Genomic DNA, 15,696 nt, shown 5'->3' on the forward strand with positions numbered 1-15,696 from the left:
AATATTGCCTCAGATTTTCCAAAGAAGAGTTAGCAGTACTGTAGCAGACCGTATATTTGTCCTTAGGCAAATCTAGAGACTTTACTTTCAAATTGCACGCAGGTATCCAATGGCAGAGTTTGTCCAACTCTAAATAACTGGCTTAAATAATGAAGCAGTCCTTGCTAACACATCTCTCACCTCTCTTTCTTCATGAGGCGTCTGTCCATCTAGTCGGCAGTACTCATAACCACGCCACATGCAATAATCCTCCAAAATATCCAGTAAGCGGGTCATCTGACTAAAAATGAGAACTCTGGAGCCTGACAGGTTGGTACAGAAAACAAAGTAATTTTAATATAAATCTTATCACAGAACCAAACAAAAATAGGTTAAGTGCACAGAGAGAATTAATGTGAAATACAGTACCATATTTACATAATATTCCTCCCTAACTGATGAACAGTTTATTCAAACGGTTCTATTTTCTTTTGTAAGTTTATTTTTCAGTAATTAATTTTAAACACCTATTCTGCAATTTTTTCCAATAAGGGTCATTTTTACTATTTATACAACAGTATTCTGATATCAACTGAAGAAATAAAAGACCATTCTTAAAGACAGTAATACTAGATTCCGCCCCTACAAGAACCATTTTTCAAAAGATGGAGATCACTAGTCCCCACCCACCTGCCAGTGCATGCATTATGGGGAATTTTAGTTTGTTTGGTTTTTTTAAATAGGGCTTCTTCCAAACTTAAAATCCATTAAATTCTATATTCTCTACCCCACATATTGTACTGACATTCCATCAGTTAAGTGATGTTTTTTTAATCACAAAAATATCACGTGACAAAAACATACAGTACAACAGCACACAAAATTCCATTGTCAATATATGTAAAAGCAGTGGCGGAAGAGACCCAAAATGTTTGGAGCTTGAACAAACAATCTAATATACAGAAGTTTATTCAAACCTACTATGGCGCCAGCCAGTCCATGCAACCACAAACACCAGCACTCTGAACAGGACCTGGCTTTCCAATTCTTGTCCTCAACTCCCATGGAAGCCTATTGGCCTACAAGCCATATCAAACATTAACCTGACAGGTGGTCAGAAGGTCTGGTCTCTCCTGACATATCCCCTTCTCATCTCCCAAACTTCCCCCTTAATGGCTTCCTATTCCACCTTATTTTTTATTTTTTCTTAACTCTTTTCATTTTTTTCCCTCCCACCTTACCCCTCTTCATCATTATGAAGTTCTCCCTCTATGCTTTGCCTGCCACTTAGAAACTCCACAAAAACCTTTTAGTTTGTAACAAGTAAGACTTTATAGGTGGGAACGATTCTTAAACTGGACCATTTTATTTGTTATTAATACTCTTCATATAGCTATTGTCCTATAGCTTCCACTCACCCTGTTCTTTGAGTTTTGCTAGCAGTTTATCCAGAGCTACCATTTTACCACTGTTATTGACAAGATGCATGTCAGTAGTATAAGGAGGTCCAGGTTCAGCACCATCAAATAGGTATGGATGGTTACAGCACTTTCGCAACTGCATCAAAATATTCAACAGCCGCATCTTATCCATTTTCCCAGCGGAATTTAGAATGTCAATATCTTTCATCAGGATCCTTGTATACCTGAAGTTTTACAGGCAATAAATAAGGCGTTTACAGCATCTAGTTTGTGCACATTTAAAACAAAAGTAAGTCTCTAAAATGTCCTGAGGTTACTGTGCTTTGTTTGTTTGTTTTTTAAGCTGGATAATTAAAACATCCACCGTTACATTATGCAGGATTTGACAAAAATGAGAAGAGACAAATTCTTATGCTCCAGTATGCAAGTCAACATCTGACTAAAAAAAGTTTCCCTTACAAACAGGTTATTTCATAATTATTAGCCATTGGGTTTCTTTCATTTCTTCTGAAGCATCCAGTTAAGGCCACTGTCTGTCAGCTTTGGGATTAGATGGACCACTGGGTCTGATCTTGAGAAATTCTTGTTTTCCCATCACTATGTTTGAAAGCTACATAAAAAGAGATGTATGAAAAACTTCTTTTTTAAAAAACAAAACAAAACAAACAAGAACAAAAATTATCAAAATCCTTTTTCCATTTCACACCTCTGCACAATTGCATCATGCTTCTATTTTACTCCTGTTACTGTAAATACACTTTTGGCAGGTACTGGGGAAAAACATTCATGTAAGCTGCCCCCTAAAAACAGGGAAGGAGAATCAAGTCAGCATGTTAGCACATAATTCAGATAGTCCCACTGTGCATCAACAAAAGAATGAAACTGACTAAACACATTTTATTAAATGCACAAGTTCTTAAAAAAAACTTGACAAAATAGAGAAAAATCCAATTTTTCTCTAGTTCCTTTTAGTTTCAGTAGTATTGTGGTTTTTTTAACTAGCAGATACAAATATTTCAGGTGGAAATGTGCTTTTCTAATTAACCAAGTCCCTTTATATGCTGATCAGACCTATCGTAGAGACATGGGTACAAAAATAGAAGAAAAATATATTGAGTCTAATATAAAGTACTTGATTATTAGTTATAATTTAGAGCACTTTTACATTAATGTAAATAACTCACCATTCTCTCTGCATTTTACTGAGCCCAAGGTAAATCTTTACTTCCTTTTTCGGAGGCAAGCTCTTTTCTACTTCAGCTTTTATACGACGTAACAAAAAAGGCTTCAAAACCTACAAAATAAGATGTCTGTGTAAACTATTTATAAATACAAGACTACTTCAAACGTGAGATTAGTTGGCTTGATCCTGCCGCATTTGCTCAGCTCAAATTCTGAGCAACTCATATTGCTCCCATAGTGACCCCATCAGACCAGCTCTGCTGCAGCCACCGTCCGAGTGAAAAAATTAAGCTGTCCACTGGTTCCAACAGCCAGCTAAGTTCATGCAGAGAGTGGGAAGGACTTTAGAAAGGCCGCTGTAGAGTTTCCCAAGGGTACCTCTTCAGAAAGAGGCCACCTACATGCTCCCTATGACATTTAGGATAGCTGATGTGGAGCAGATGGCTGCCCTATCTCTCCACAGAACAGCAAAGTGGGAACCACCCCTCCTATCTCTTCAGAGATAACTTAATCACCACAAAAAATATAGGCGGCACAGGTGATAACGGTCTTAAGAAATGCTGTTAGGCAGAAGAGAGGGCATCATCATTTCTATAGGCCTCTCTGGATCAAGTTGTTAGATAGTTCCTCTTTACTCCCATAGCCACAGAGGGAATCTGGCCCCACTTTCATCCATGTAGCCACAGGCAGGAGAAAAGAGCAGCAATTGAAGTAGCCTTTTCTCATGGCTTAGGTAGTGAGAGGGAGAGGGCCAAGAGTAGACTGGCCCATGCAGTCAATGTTACCCCACAGTGATCGCTCCAACATTCACAGACATGCTGATGTGACTAATTTATTCTGCTGGCTCCCTTCAAGTGCTGACGGGTGAGGCTCTATTTTATTAGGAATTATGTATCTAAGGAGTGCATAAAATGTAATAAGGGGCTGCTCTTTTCAACTAGATAGGCACATCCAAAAATACACTACTCTAAATCAGAAATACACAAGTTACGACAGCCCAGGCGTTGCACTGGAACTTATGCTTCCTAACATATCAGTTCAGATCGTCCACACAGATAAACACTGCAGATGCCTCTTTCTGGATTCAAGGTTTAGAGCGGGAACTAGACAGGTCAGAGAGAAGAGTGGGTGGGATGCGGACAAGGACAGAGGTGAGGGAAGATGAACACGGTCCTCCTCATTTTGGCCCCCCAAGAGACCCCTCGGGCTATATTATTTCCCCCTCCTCCAGATCCTCCCCTACAGACTTTTGGTCCAACTGCAACCAGGGTGAGTCTTTGGTAACTCAGCTCCAACATCGGAGGAGGGAGAAGAGGATGGGGCACCAAGGCCCTGAGCCAATGAAGAAGCACAAAGCCTTTGAGCGGATGACCCTACCTTCAATGATCTGAGACATGGGTTTTTAAACATCTAGTTACTCAGATCCAATAAAATAAAAATACCGTACCATTATAACTGTAATAGAGCCGAAGAGCAAGATTTCTTACTACAGAATTTCAAAAATAAATAAGTGTTGTGAACTTTCCTCTTTTTAACATCCTCTATTAATACACTAAAGAAAATATTAAAAATGTAATTCAATATAATTAATAGTTTCAAAACTCCTTGCAATTCTTAGTTTATTTATGGATTAATAAGTTTTGATATTTCTATTGCAGACAGTAATGTTATAAAAGAAAAATTTGGAAAAAGTAACAGAAATGCTGATATAATATATATATTATGGCAGATACTACTATAAAAACAATATATGCTAATTCTAAAATTAACGAGAATACAAACATTTATATACATTTGCCACAATACATTTTATAGTAATTTGAGGAGAAATAACAGACAAGAATTAGATTTTTGTTTTAAAATTATTTTATAGCAATAATATATTACCATCACTGCTATTACTTACTGCATGAAGTCTTTCTACAAGCTTTTGATCACCAAGACAATTTTTAGTATCAAACCATGAGTCAAAATCCTGTAGAAAAAACAAATCATTGTTAGTAGGTACAGTTTCATCTTTACTTTCAATAACAGACACACACGTTAACATACGAACACCCATACTCGGTCAGACCAATAGTCCATATAGACCAGTTTCCTCTCTCAGCAGAACAAGGACAATTTCAGCGATCCATCCCCTGTCGTCTAGGCCTAGCGCCTAGTAGTTGTAGGTTTTGGGACACCCAGAGTCTGGGGTTGCGTCCCTGACCTGCTTAGCTAATAGCCCTTGATGGACTTATCGTCCATGAACTTATCCAATTTTTTTTTAACCCAGTTAGGTTTTTGGCTTTCACAATATCCAATGGCCATAAGTTCCACAGATTGACTATGTGTTGAATGAAGAAGTACTTCCTTATGTTCACTTTAAACCTAGTATTAATTTCATTGGTTGACACTTGGTTCTTGTGTTACATGAAGGGCCAAACACACTTCCTATTCACTTTCTTCATGTCATTCATGTTTTATATACCTCTACCATGCCCGCCCCCCCCCAAATCTCTTTTTAAGCAAATATCTCCTCACATGGAAGCTGTTCCATGCCCCTAATAATTTTTGTTGCCCTTCTCTGCACCTTTTCCAATTTTAATAACTTTTATAAGATAAGTCCACCAGCACTGCATGCTGTATTCAAGGTATGGACATACCATGGATTTATATAGTGGTATTATATTTTCTGTTTATTATCTATCCCTTTCTTAAAGGTTCCTAACATTTGGTTAGCTTTTTTGACTGCTGCTGAACATCGAACAGATGTTTTCAGGGAAATACCCATGAAGACTCCAATATCTGTCTTGAGTGGTAACAGCTAATTTAGACCTCATCATTTTGTACATATAGTCAGGAACAAGGTTTTCCAATGTGCATTACTTGGTTTGCCAGAGTTTATGCTCCTTTCTATTTTCCTCATTAGGATCTGACTTCCAATTTTTAAAAATGCTTTTTTACCTCTCATCACGTTTTACTCTGCTGTTTAGCTATGGTGGCATTTTTTTTAGTCCTCTTACTGGTTTTTTTTTTTTCTTTTATTTGGGGTATATGTTTAATTTGAGCCTCTATTATGGTGTTCTTTAAATAGTCTCCTTGCAGTCTGCAGGCATTTCGTCCTTGTGATGGTCTTTTAAATTTTCGTTTAACCAGCTTCCTCATTTTTGTGCAGTTCCCCTTTTAGAAGTTCAGTGCTACTGGGGGGGAGGAAGAGGGAGTTCCCTTTGGCATTTTTCCCCTACAAGGGTGTTAAATCTCATTACATTATGGTTGACATTCTCTCACTGTGATGTAAAAATGAAGTCAATGGAGTTACACAAGTGAGAGAAGACACAGGCCATTGTTCTCGGCAAGTTTAACAGCATGCATAAACTTTCAAGCCAATTGAATTACTCCACTAGTAACACGTAGAACCTCTTTTTAATAGAAATGCCTACTGTGTTCCATCTAGGAATTTATTCCAGGCCTACCACTGTAACATCTGAGTGCCTATCACAGTGTATCAAGTCAGGATGCATAATGAAAAGCAGGGGGAGAGAAGGAAATGGGACCATAAAAACTGAGATCAGATAGAGACATGAAGCAAGAAGAATGGGAGTAACTGAACCAACACAACAGGAAGACGAGTAGAGTGACAGGAAAAAAAGCAAAGGGAAGGGATGGTGAAAGGAAAAAGAGTGATAATTTTAAGTGAAAAAGCATAAAGTTTACTGTGCAAATTATATGTCACAACTTGGTTTAACTCACGTTTGTAAGCAACAGTGACATAAGCAAAGATTAAAATCAGTTTAAGTTTATCCACTTTAATTTAGCAGCATTTTACACCCACTTTGCACAGGTGTAAGTGTTACTCAAAAAGCAAAATCCTAGGAAAACAGGCCCTAAAGCCTTGTCTAGACTATGATTTAAACGTGTTAGCTAACACATGCTAACTGAAACGTCTTACAAGTCTAGTGTAGACAAGGCAGTTTTAAAATGTGCTGATTCATATGTGTTAGCCAACATCACGCCTTTAAATCCCAGTCTAGCCAACAGCTGAGCATTTGCAGAATTAAGCCCTCAGTTCGAAAGGGAACTACCAAAATGTGTATTTCAACATTACTAAGCTGGCATGAAAAATTCAGTGTGTTCCCTCTAAAGATAAGGAGGGAACTGTATTTTACCATATGAAAACTTTCTGCATGGAAGAATTTCAACTGGCTCTACCCAGAATTGAAATGATAGGTAGAAGAGACACATGGTATCCATGATTTTTAAAAATATTTATCTTATATATTTATATGGCACCCATTACCATAGTGTCTGAGCACCTCATAATCTTCAACGTATTTATCTTCTTAACACCACTGGGAATTAGGGAACTGATGCACAAAATGACTAAGATTTGCATATGGTTACATAGGAAGCCTATGATGAAACGAAGGATTGAATCTGCATATCTCAAGTCCAAGGCCACTCTAACCACTGGGTAATCCATCATCTCTGCAGAATATATCATCAGAATTATGCTAGGAAAAATATATCAGGCACCAGCTTACATCTGCAGAATTGAAGACATCAGGTAAAAGAAAGTTGAGTAATGCCCACAGTTCATGAAGGTTGTTCTGTAAAGGAGTTCCTGTCAGCAGCAACCGATTTGTTGTCTTGAACTCACGTACAATCTCAGAGAGCTAGGAAAAAAAAACGAACATCATTTGTTATCTGTGGCTTAAACACAAAGGGCCAGATTTTCAAAAATCCTGAGCACCCATCACTTCAACTGAAGTCATTGAGCGCGCCATGTGCTCGGTACCTCTGAAATTCAAGCCCCAAAAGATCAAGCTATTATTTTAAAAAAATGACCTTCAGGAAGTATTTGAACATGACTAAAATATAATCTAACATTTAAAATCTGAAAATATTTTGCTACAAAATGCTCAAGCAAAGGTTAGGAAAAAAACTGAAATTGAAGTTTACCTTAGATTTTTCATTCTTTATTCTGTGGGCTTCATCTATCACCAAGTATCTCCAGTTAAACTTTTTGAAAACAGATTTCTCCTTAATTACCATTTCATATGAGGTAACGCAAACATCCCACTCTCCAGGCATCATAACATCACGGATAAAAGCAGCCTAATGTAAAATAAGTATCTATTAATTAATAGATATTAAGTAACAACAACATGCGTAACTTATTTGGAGCTGTCACTTATGTCTGCCAATATTATTGAAACAAAAGATTAACAAGATTTAAAAAAATAAAAGATTAAACACATATGAAAAAGAATACCTGGAGTTACACTAATTCAAGTTAAACAACAAAGGCTTTCAATCTTTGTGTTTCAGGGCATAAACTGATCAACAGCTGGAGTTAAGATGAAGGGCATAAATTAAATTAATGGAGATATCCCATCTCCTAGAACTGGAAGGGACCTTGAAAGGTCATTGAGTCCAGCCCCCTGCCTTCACTAGCAGGACCAAGTACTGATTTTGCCCCAGATCCCCAAGTGGCCCCCTCAAGGATTGAACTCACAACCTGGGTTTAGCAGGCCAATGCTCAAACCACTGAGCTATCCCTCCCCCATTCACCTCAGTGGATGTTTATTCTTAAGCAGAACTATGTATTTTTAAAATAAATATTTCCTGTTAAGTGATCAGCGGTGAAATAATTAAACATGCAACTATTCAGAGACACATGCAACTATTCAGTGTGCTTTGATATTATAGAAGAGGGGAAAAGCCTACTAGGTCATCTAGTCCATCCCCTCAGTGGCATGTGAAGGAGTGTTTTCTACAATGCTGTATATCAAATGCCCAACTATTGGGTTAATGTAGAGCTAAGGTTGCCCAGTGATGCCTTTCTAGAATGTGGAAGCTAAACTTAAACCCCTGAAAACCAGGAAATAAAAAGAGGTAAGGCAACACAAATGTAAACCAGGACACACAGTTAAGATACATGCCACCCTGCAATGCAACCTTAGCTACCTGCAGTTTTAACTATGCCCCCTGCCCTGATACACACACTTTGGGGCTGGCAATAGTCATGGTCCCATTATGGTGGTGCAAAGATTAACAAATTGCCAAGGCAAATGGGGATTCTCTATCTCTTGCAGTCTTCGGATCAAGACTGGATGCCTTTCTGGAAGATCTGCTTTGGTCAAACAAGTTATTGGACTCAATACAGAAAGAGCTGGATGAAATTCTATGGCCTGTGTTAATAAGGTCAGACTAGAAGATCTAATGGTCCCCTGTATCCTTAAAAGCTATAATACAAAGACATGAGGAAGGACTAAAAATGTGCTATGTTTGTATTATGTTCTAGAGATCTGAATTAGAGCACTGTCTGCACACACTCCACCTGCATTCACTGTTAGGTGCAGCTGCATTTAGTGGTGGAGCGATTGGTTGGAGCTAGTATGCAAAGCTGTGACTGGTTCATGACAAGAGGCACATGTGTACCTTGAGACACCAAGCATGCCCCACTGAATTTTGGAGGTTGTACCTGCAGAGGTACATAGGGTCTTCTTGTCATGGGGACTGCCAGCAGTCTGGTAGCATACAGTGGTCTCCAGGGTTTAGGAGAATTAAGTGAAAGCAATGCAAAATATAGATACTGTCTCAAAAGCAATCTGCAGGCCAAGAGCAAAATGGTGGTAATATTGTACAAGCATGGGGTAGTTTGTGTGGAGTAGACTCAGTATTTAAGTGTAGGCAGCTCCTGTCTAATGTCAAGCATAGCAAACTTTGCCCTGCAGTGCTCATGTGCTCTATTCCCAAAGTTTTCCGTGACATTTGTAAAGGTAGGAGTGCTAGCATGTGTGTTAGTGACATGTTAGGCACTGCCAAAGAAGTTGCACTTCAGGGGTGGCATGTACCTTATCTTTGTATTTCTAGGCTTTCAGAGAATTAAGTTTAGTCACACTCCATATTCTGGAAGGGCACCAGGCACCACTGGGCAACCTTAACACTGCATTAGTGAAACTTTGGAACATTTAATTTCTCAGCAACCTCCGCCCACCCATAATTCTCCCTCCACCCCACCCAAACCCCGGTCTGGCTCCTTAGCCACCATTAACCCTGCCACAGAATGCACTGGCTGCATGATAGCTCCTTTACTGTCCCTGCACCATCTCATCTTTTTGCCTCTCCAGCATAGCTCAGTTCTTCCTCCGCAGCCCTCTTCCCCTCAGAGTCAGGTGTCCACATGGGATCTGCCGGTTGAAGAGCTAGGGAAGGATGCAGGTACAGTGCAGGGACATCAGCATGAATCCATGGAGACTTTTTTTTTTTTTTTTTTTTTTTTTTTTGAAAAGGAGGGATAGATTCAGGAGGGCACAGATGCAGTTCCCCCCCTCCCCCCCCCCCCACACACACGGATGAGCTCAGACCCTCTCCTTCCCACCCCTCTACCCTGTGCTGCTACAACACTCCCCCCCCACCACACACACTCTACTACAATTCTCCACATCCCCCCTCAACTCCTTAGATTCTCCTAGTACTATTCTGATGCTGCCCCAAGTCCTACATCATATTCATTGCTCTGACCAACACCACACCTCATGCTGTTCTGAGCTCCCCTATTCCAAGACCCCACCCCTAAACACACTCTGCCCTCCTGCTCACCATTCTAGGTCCCTGGTAAGCTTGGAGGCATGATGGGGAGGTGGCATGGTGGTGGGGCTGTGAAGAGTGCCTGCAGCAGCTGGAGGCAGGAAAGAGCCAAAAAGTGGAGATGCAGAGTCCCTACCCCAAATCTGGGCCTAATGTATGGGGAAGGGGCTGTCCACATGCATCTGCAGCACAGGAGGCTGAGAGAGATATGAAACAGTCCTTTCATTCACTGAAACGTTCTCAGCAGAATAAGAACTTCCCATAGAAGTGAATACAACCTACAACAATAGTGTCAGAGGTATGAATTGCTCCAATTCATGAGAGTGGGTATTCTCATCCCTGTTTTCCCCCGTTTCAGCGCTCGTGGGTCTGTGCCATGCACTGAGTTTGCCTAGTCTCAGCTCCCGAGTCCTGACTCTGGTCTTAGCAGTGCATGCCGGGAGCATGTTCAAGCATGCCTGTTCTCAGCTCCCCATTCTATCTCAGTACTGATCCCATGCCATGCACTCAACATGCTTATTCTCAGCTCCCCATTCCAGTCTAAGCACTGTGGGTCATGTTTTGAAGGGGGGACAGAAATAGGTGGTATGAATGTGGGAAGGGTTGGGAGATACCCCATACCCAGATCTAAACTCCTCTCTTTTCTGCACAGCTCTGGCCTCCCCTTTTCCTCTAGAGGCAATGGCATTAGGGGAAGGATGAGATTGATGCCCCTTCCCCACTGCTGGAAGCAGCATAGGGAAGATTATCATTTCTGGGTTAATTTGCCAGTTGGGATGCAGTAGAGGAAAGGGGAGCCGTAGAGCACCCCGGAGGAATTGTGGGGGAGGGACCAGGTGGCTCCACTTCTCTTCCCCTTAAGTATGTCACTATAGGAGAAAATGCTTAAGTTCCCCCCTTATGGATCTGCTTTGTCGCTGCTTCTGAGCTTCCAGAGATCAAGGGTCCTTTTTTGAGGACAATCCTCTATTCATCAAGGGACCTTAAAAACCACACACACAAAGTCTTCTTTTTTAGAAATCCAATTCTTTATCAAAGCTCTGTCATAAGCACAATGGTTGTGAAGGGTCGTTATCTGGCGATGTCCTGGATCCTCAGTAGCTGTGTCAGAGCACACCCCTAAGGAGCAAGTGTCAGCAATAACATAAAGCCTCCACTCTGCAGGCTGCCAAACCCCACATCCCCTGCACCACTCCAACAGCACCTCCACAGCTGCAACTACCCATATTCCTTAGGCTCTGAGCCAAAAAACTTACAAGACTATGGAAGTATTATGAACAGCTCAAGTTAGGGGGCTATGTATCTGGAACAAGTGACCCAGGACTTACCTCACCCACCTTGTCTCTCACAGAAAAGTATTCACTTTAATAGACCCACTTCTGTTGGTGGAAAAAAAGGTTTTGAGATGCAGAGCTTTTCCACCAGCAGAAGCTGACCCATTAAAAGCTATTACCTCACCCACCTTGTGTCTCTCATACCCTGGGACCAGTACAGCTAAAACACTGCAAGCAACTTGTTTTTCTTGGGTCTTGCTCAGAATATTTACATTATCCCAATTACTTCCCAGTCTTTCATTTTCACTCTGGTTAACTGTTAGTTTCTTTGAAAATACTTCTCAAGTAAAATCAGAGTCTGCATGTAGATTTTAGAGCACTTTAAAATATTGCATTTATCCAGTACATGTGGGCAAGTGGGCAACACCAACTGTCACATGCACACATCCTGGGGATGGGCAGAGGGAATTCAAAAAAAATCAAGAGTGACCAAAAAAACCCACAATATTATCTTTTTTAATAATGTCATGATTCGCTCTCCATTACAAACCCAGGAGGCTCTCGGAATGTGCTCGCAGATCAGAGCTCAAAAGAAAATAGGCTGACCTGAGCAGCTGCAGTTTTCAAAGGGGGCGAGAGGAGGGGGCACTTCCATTTTCAACAGAGTGGACTGAAGTTGTTGGGATAGAAAGGACTAAAAGTGGTCATATGGAATTGTGAGACACTTCCAGATGACTCTCAGGACCTGAACCAAGCAGGACTGTGCCTATATGCAAAGCAACAGGGGCTCAGACCCTGGGTCCCTGCTTAACTTGAGCTCAGACCTCTATCCTTTCAGGTTCTGGGATTCTGGGTCAGTGCAATTGAAATGTAGACACAAGGGGAGTTAGGCTTGAACCAGGGCTCTAGCACAGGCTTACGTTGAAGTGCAGACATACCAGTAGTCACTGTGGGGACAGACTGCCTGGAAACCCTTTAGGTGTTAACAGACCCCGAGTCTTGCTGAACATGGGCATTTCATTCCCCTTGGCTTAAGCTATTAACATGCTGACCTGTAGTTTTAAACTTATCTTGAATAATTTCTTCAGCATAATCACCCCCATGCCCAGAGGCAGAGTGGAGTGGCTGCCATGCAGTAGCTAAAATAAATCCCAAGTAGCTGAGATCCACGTTGGGAAGACGAGAGCCAGAGCTTGAACCCTGGGTATTTGTCTGTGTGCACATTAGAAGAACCAGACAATTTTATAAAATGGCAGTTTTTAGAATGATTCTATCTTGGGAACCCCTGGCTCAAATGTCCCCAAATCTGGAGCGTTAACTAAGCCACGCCGCATGAAGCACAGTGAATTTCAAGACCATCTAAGTCAGCATGTGGCTTTTAGAGCACTTATTTGTCTTTTAAACAGTAAGCAAGCTCTCAACCTCAACTATAGCAGAGCTGCTGCTGTTATAATTCACCCAATTCACTCTGGCCAGTATAGGTTTTAAATTACACAAATAATGGCTCTTCCACCAGTTCCCTTCAGGGATTCTATAATCAAGTATCTCTATTGTGCCCATCAACATGTGTTGAGTACCAGTCAAACAGAAATAAGACATCTTTCCATCTTTATTAGCCAAAGTTTTCCTCTTAATATCATCCCATTACAATTAGGTTCAAGGAATAATGGAAGCTCAGAAAAGGTGGGGAGAGCAACCACTAGAGAAAGGAAACAAAGGGAAGGTGACAACAAGGCTGAGAAGTAAAGAATATAATCAGTAGAAGGGACAAAGGGAATACAAAAGTGCAGTAGTACCCAGAGAAAGGTGAAACCAACCGAGGAAGGAGTTTGGCAAGTGGGGTACATTAAAGAAATTGATGAACAAAGTTAAATCCCTGTTATTCTACTTTAGCATTTCCTATAGCACCTATTGGCATAGCGTCCGAACACCTCCCCATAGTAAGATGGTTAAAAGCTACCGTATTTTTTCCTGCAGCCAAGGAAACTACTTCAAACAATTGTATTTCCTGGAACACCAGTTTCTGACATGCAAAGCATAATACCGTTCAGTTGTTCACTTACTCGGGCATCCTTGTCTCCAATAAGACAAACCGCACGTAAAGATGGAACCCAGCGTTTAAATTCGTTCATCCAATTGTGTAAAGTTGATTTTGGAACCAGGACCATGTGTGGTCCAGGAATGTTTCGGTAATGCTTCAGATAGCCTAGCAATGCTATTGTTTGCAAAGTTTTACCAAGACCCTACGTTAGTAAAGAAAAAAATTGAAATGAAGTGCGATCATAACATTAAGGACATCAAAACTATTTTCCAGCTATTTAATGCTGCTGCTGAAAATGCGTATAGTGAAATGCATAACATGCAAGTCTACAATGGAGATGAATTAAAAACTCATGTTGCTTCAATGTATTATAATATCCAAATTACAATTCTGAATACAGCCATTTTGTGCAAAGAAAAAAATTGTTTTATTATAAGAGAGTTCCACTGTATATAAATGAATTATAGGGACTTCAATGTTAAATTACAGGATGGCTCAGAGCAAAGTTTAATAAAAAATTTCAAGTCCCTATAATATTATGCATCTCTTGTTTGAATTACACAAAACTGTTATTTCACCGTTAATGAAACTGCATCTATTATGATTTTTTTTATTTACACAGAAAGGGTGGAAAGAGCAAAAAGGGACCTCATTTGCTGAAGCTAGAACATAACATATCCTCTCCTACAGCCCAATCCAATTGTCATTTAAGTCAATGGAAAGACTCATGGATTTTAATGGGAGTCAGATCAGCACCAGAGAAATCTATTCTTTCTTCTAGGCACATGTGTAACACTAACTTTAGTAACTTATGCATGTGTTAATGGGAAAGAAGATCACTGGGACAGATGGCAAACTCCAAGAGGACCTATCCAGGAAAAATGTTTGCCTCTGTAATCAATATCCAAATGAAGCAATAACCAAAACAAGCATATTACGGCCCAGATCCTGTTTGCCCTAATCACAGGAGAAACTCAGCTAATAGGGAAATTCATATGATTAAAATGAGCTGGATTTGGCCCTATATCAGGGGTGGCCAAACTATGGCCCACGGGACCGTCCTGCCTGGCCCCTGAGCTCCTGGCCCAGGAGGCTAGCCCCCGGCCCCTCCCCTGCTGTCCCCTCTCCCCTGCAGCCTCAGCTCACTCGCTCCACCACCGGTGCAATGCTCTGGGCAGCGGGGCTGTGAGCTCCGGGGGCAGTGCAGTTGCAGAGCTGGGGCCTGACCCAGTGCTCTGTGCTGCGCAGTGGCGGAAGCGTGGCCCGGATCCAGCCACTGGTGCTCCAGACAGCACGGAGCGGGGGCACGGAGTGGGGGGGGGGGAGGAGGATGAATAGAGGGCAGGGGAGGTCGGGGTGGTAGTCAGGGGGCAGGTGTGTGGATAGGGGTCAGGCAGTTGGGGAAGGGGGAAATAGGGGGTTGAATGGAGGTAGGGGTCCCAGGCGGGCAGTCAGGTAGGAGGGGGCGTTGGATGGGGCAGGGGTCCGGGGGGGGGGGGGCGCACGTCAGGAGACAGGGAGAAGGGGTGGTTGGATGGGGCAGGAGTCCCGGGGGGGGGGGGGCGCCCATCAGGAATAAGAGGAGGGGTTGGATGGGGTGGCACGGGTCCGGGGGCGGTCAGGGGACAGGGAGAAGGGGTGGTTGGATGGGGCAGGGGTCCCGGGGGGGGGGGGGCACGAATAAGAGGAGGGGTTGGATGGGGTGACATGGGTCCAGGGGTGGTCAGGGGACAGGGAGAAGGGGTGGTTGGATGGGGCAGTGGGTCCCAGGGGGCCGTCAGGAATGAGAGGAGGGGTTGGATGGGGTGGCAGGGGTCCGGGGGCAGTCAGGGGAGAGGGAGTGGGGGAGTGTGGATGGGGCAGGGGTCCTGGGGGGGAGGAGAGGGCCAGATAGGAGGTGGGGGCCTGGCCATGACCCCTCCCTTCGCCGGCTCTCCATACAATTTCCGAAACCCGATGTGGCCCTCGGGCCAAAAAGTTTGCCCGCCCCTGCCCTATATTATACATAGACTTTTGCGGTCAACAACTTCAACGAGGACTTGTTTTTTTTAAAGATCTAGTATAAAAAAGTTAATTCCATTCCACAAAATAAAATATATCAAGCATAACAAATTTTCAATATTGAAACAGAGCATCAGAAATGCCAGACGCAAAGAAAAAAAATATTTATTTATTTAGCAGCAACAGCAGCATCCTAAGTTAGCTAACAAATTTCGTATGGCAT

The 15,696-nt window shown here is 42.0% G+C and overlaps 1 protein-coding gene across 1 annotated transcript in view; it reads right to left on the minus strand.

The window, feature by feature from the left end:
* Window positions 1-15,696, minus strand: part of SMARCA1 (SWI/SNF related, matrix associated, actin dependent regulator of chromatin, subfamily a, member 1) — a 64,974-nt gene that overhangs the window by 34,176 nt on the left and 15,102 nt on the right. Inside the window, exons 6-12 of the mRNA XM_054039460.1 lie at window positions 13,495-13,674; window positions 7,524-7,679; window positions 7,106-7,237; window positions 4,489-4,557; window positions 2,585-2,694; window positions 1,398-1,624; window positions 181-302 (exon numbers count right to left, since the gene is read on the minus strand). Of these exons, the coding sequence (XP_053895435.1) occupies window positions 181-302; window positions 1,398-1,624; window positions 2,585-2,694; window positions 4,489-4,557; window positions 7,106-7,237; window positions 7,524-7,679; window positions 13,495-13,674 (996 nt within the window). The remainder of the gene's footprint in view (window positions 1-180; window positions 303-1,397; window positions 1,625-2,584; window positions 2,695-4,488; window positions 4,558-7,105; window positions 7,238-7,523; window positions 7,680-13,494; window positions 13,675-15,696) is intronic.

The sequence above is a fragment of the Malaclemys terrapin genome, chromosome 9 (genome assembly GCF_027887155.1).
Source record: "Malaclemys terrapin pileata isolate rMalTer1 chromosome 9, rMalTer1.hap1, whole genome shotgun sequence".
NCBI lineage: Eukaryota > Metazoa > Chordata > Testudines > Emydidae > Malaclemys > Malaclemys terrapin.